At 35.6% G+C, this 3,624-nt stretch overlaps 1 protein-coding gene across 1 annotated transcript; it reads right to left on the bottom strand.

Annotated features, from left to right (window-relative positions):
• Positions 1-961: 961 nt before the first annotated feature.
• LOC306662417 (olfactory receptor 6C2-like) lies at positions 962-1,896 on the bottom strand (the record flags this gene model as incomplete). Its single annotated transcript, XM_079142070.1, is given in 2 exon segments — positions 962-1,467; positions 1,470-1,896. Coding segments are annotated over 2 exon segments (933 nt in total).
• Positions 1,897-3,624: the final 1,728 nt, after the last annotated feature.

The raw sequence follows: 3,624 nt of genomic DNA, 5'->3' as shown, positions 1-3,624 counted from the left end.
AGCGTGAAAGACAGTGAAGAATAAAACAGCCAAATGACAAAAAAACAAAACAAAAATACTTCCATGGAAAAATATTGAAGATCACATTTTTGTTCTTTAGTTATGAAAATAATTACAATTTCCTATTTGGATTTTCTTCTATAACCCCAAGCTTCATGTATTTTACTGCTTTAATTTTTGAATTGCTGTCTATCATTTTCATTGAGCCGAGACTTCCTGTCCCCACTGGCTTGTCCAACTTCTATTAAGGAATTTGATGTTATCCTATTTTTCCACACTGGTCCTGGTTTGCCATCCAAAAGACGGCTTTACAATACCTCAGTTGAGTTTATTGGATTCCCGGCTATGTGGACTATCAACTCATGCAGAGATCCTACTCTTTCAATTTGGAGATAATGAATGATTCAGTGAATCTAAACTCGGAACCACAGGGTTTTAAAGTTTTGTTTTTCAAGCTAGATATTTTCAGGTTTCCAAACTTGTATATTGTTACTCTTCAGGTTTGTAGTAACATTCTGGTTTTCTTAATTTTAAAAAATCATCTTGTTTCTGATTGAGAATAGTATTAACATATATTATTTTTTTCTCTTGTCATGTGGGTGTTTTAATTGGAAAAGAAGAGTGGGCATTACTGCCCTTTGTTTTACTGTTAATTAAATAATTTAACTTTCTTTTTTTTCTTTTCCCTTAAGCTAGTTTGAATAGACTCAGGACTCGTTCCTGGAAATTTGATTTCTTGGTCTCTGAGGATAGATATTACCTCAGAGAAAATTTATTTGTAATGAGAAAAAAGAAGTGAGAGAATATTTTTGATCCTTAATTCAAGAAACAGCAGTGCTATAAGTAAGACAGTAAGCATATACCAGGGACAAGGAAGAGATAAAAAATGAAGAATGTAAGAATATATAATTAAGGTCTCCCACTCTGTTCTGATAGCTAAATGTTTAACCTCAACATTCTTTTACTTTGAGATGATTGACATTCTTTTGATTAAATCTGTAAAAGCTTGTTTCACTTGTGCGTTCCTCAGGGTGTAAATAAATGGGTTTAACAGGGGGGCAACTGCAGTAGTAAGCACCGACACACCCTTATTAATCGCCACTTCGTCCTTTGGTGAAGGTTTGATATGAACGAAAATACAGCAACCGTATGTGATGGAAACCACCACCATGTGAGAAGAGCAGGTGGAGACGGCTTTCATCCGTTGCTGAGCAGAAGGGAACTTTATGACGGTCTTGATGATGTAAATATAGGACAGAACTATACACAGAAGTGTCATGAAGGTGGTCAGTACAGCAAGGGCAATGGTCATCTGCTCTATGAACCAGGTATCGGAACAAGAAATTTTTAGTAGAGGAGAGGCATCATAGAGAAAATGACCAATGACATGATAGTCACAGAATTCCAGGTTTAAGCTGAGGCACAGTGGTGGTAGGATGACCAACAAGCCTGCTAACCAACAGCAGAAACAAGCCAACCACGGGTTTTGCTGTTCATGATGGTCACATAACGCAAAGGCTTACAGACGGCCACATAGCGATCATAGGACATGATGGCCAGGAGGAAAAGTTCTGCAGCTCCAAAGAAGATGACAGAAAACACTTGAGCAACACAGGCATTATAGGAAATAGTCTTGTCTCCAGTTGATAAGTTATAGAGGAACCTGGGAATACAGGCCGTGGTGAACAAAGTTTCCAAGAAGGAGAAGTGCTTGAGGAAAAAGTACATGGCACTTTTAAGGTGGGAATCCACCAAAGTGAGTATACTGATGATCAGGTTCCCAGCTATACTCAATGTATAGGTGACAAACAGAAATATAAAAATCAGAGTCTGCATTTGAGGATTATCCCTCAGTCCCAGAAGTATGAATGTAGTTAATGAGGTATGGTTTCTCATCACAGACTCAGTTTTCAATTTCACCAGAAACTCAAAGGACACTGAGCTGAGAACGTTTGTGTAAAATCTCATAGAGGATGGCTAGACAATCCAATCCTGCCATCAGTAGACATTTTCTTCTTGACTCGATGAATGACTGTTGTCAGAACCCAAGGCGGGTCACAGCTCTATTGCTGAGCATTGCATGTCTCATGGAGAGAATGCTTTCCTTAAATACTGGTTTAATTGTGTTATGGTTCATGTTTGTATTGCCTCTTGCACTTTCTCACATTTGTCGTTTTTCACCTCTACAATGAATTAAGATACAAGATTAAAAAGATCTTCTATGTTATATAATTTGATGAGTATTACAATATCCTTTCGTTCCCAGTAACTCTTCAACTACTCACAAGTTGAATCCAATGACTTCATTGCTGTCAAATTCCTGTTAAATGGGAAAGAAAGCAATGAGTTTGACAGTGTAGACAGTCTGCAGTGATGTGTGCAGTGGGTGTTGTCTTTCTTTGTTATGACTAAAGAGGTTTCTGTAAGTCAGATTTCCATCACTGAAAAACTACCTGTGATAATCAACTTAAAAGGAGGGAAAATTAATTTTGACTGTTTTTCTTGTCCTTTCTAAAGCATTTCACTCTTTTTAAAATTTATTTTACTGTATTTGTTCTAACTGTACCTGACAGTAGAATGCATTTATACATTTTGATAGATCATACATAGAGTATAATCTCCCATTTTTCTAATCATACATATTGCAGGATCACATTGGCCATGCAGTCATATATGTACATGAGGTAATAATGTCTGTTTCACTCTACTATCATTCCTTCCCCCTTCTCCTCCCTAAAGCATTTCACTCTTGAAAACAATTTTTTTTGTCATCAACTTAAGTATACATCTATGTGCTTTACACAGTATACATATATCAAATTATCACACCATACTCCATACATTTAAACAATTAAAATGATTTATAAAACAGGAAAAAATCTATGTGCAGTTAACTCTGGCATTATCTTTCTATTTTTAAAAGGTATTGGTGATATTGGGATTCTAGGACAATGAATAAAGCATATATGTTTAGTTAAAATAAACTTATTAAGGAAATTACTGTGTAACCCCTACTCAGGTCAAATATTGAAAAACAGAACCCCAGAAGTTGCCTCTTTGTTTCTCCATTACCATTACCTTCTTCCTGCTTTCTTTTTTCAATTTGTTCTTTTTAGAAATACATGACAGTAGAGTATATTTTGACATGATTATACGTACATGGAGTGTATCTTATTCTAATCTGGCTCCCAGTTTTGTGGTTACATAACATGGAGATTCAGTGTGTTGTATTCATTTATGTTCATAGGAAAGTTGTCTCAGATTCATTCCACTGTCTTTCCATTCCTTGCTTTCCTGCTTTCTTGAACTAACCCATATCCTGATTAATTTCTTCCTTTAGGCTTTCCATTTATGTGTGCATTTTTAAACATTTTAAGAAAATATGGAAAGAGAAAGAAGAATGGGGAAGTAAAAAAGAGGGTTTTTATTTAATAAGTATAATATTTTAGTTTTGCAAGATAAAATATTTCTGGAGAGTTCTTTCACAACAATGACTAGTGATATCTACCCCCAGCAGTTATTTGCCTTCCTCTTTCTTAGACTGCAAGAACTCAAAAGATTTATGATTCTTTTGGGGGTCAATACCTATCCTGTATCTGGTCTTCTTTGAAAAATCTGATTACA

The sequence above is a fragment of the Sciurus vulgaris genome (genome assembly GCF_902686455.1).
Source record: "Sciurus vulgaris genome assembly, chromosome: 5".
Classification (NCBI taxonomy): Eukaryota; Metazoa; Chordata; class Mammalia; order Rodentia; family Sciuridae; genus Sciurus; species Sciurus vulgaris.
The sequence above is the reverse complement of the archived record's forward strand: the minus strand, read 5'-3'. Positions and strand labels throughout refer to the sequence as shown.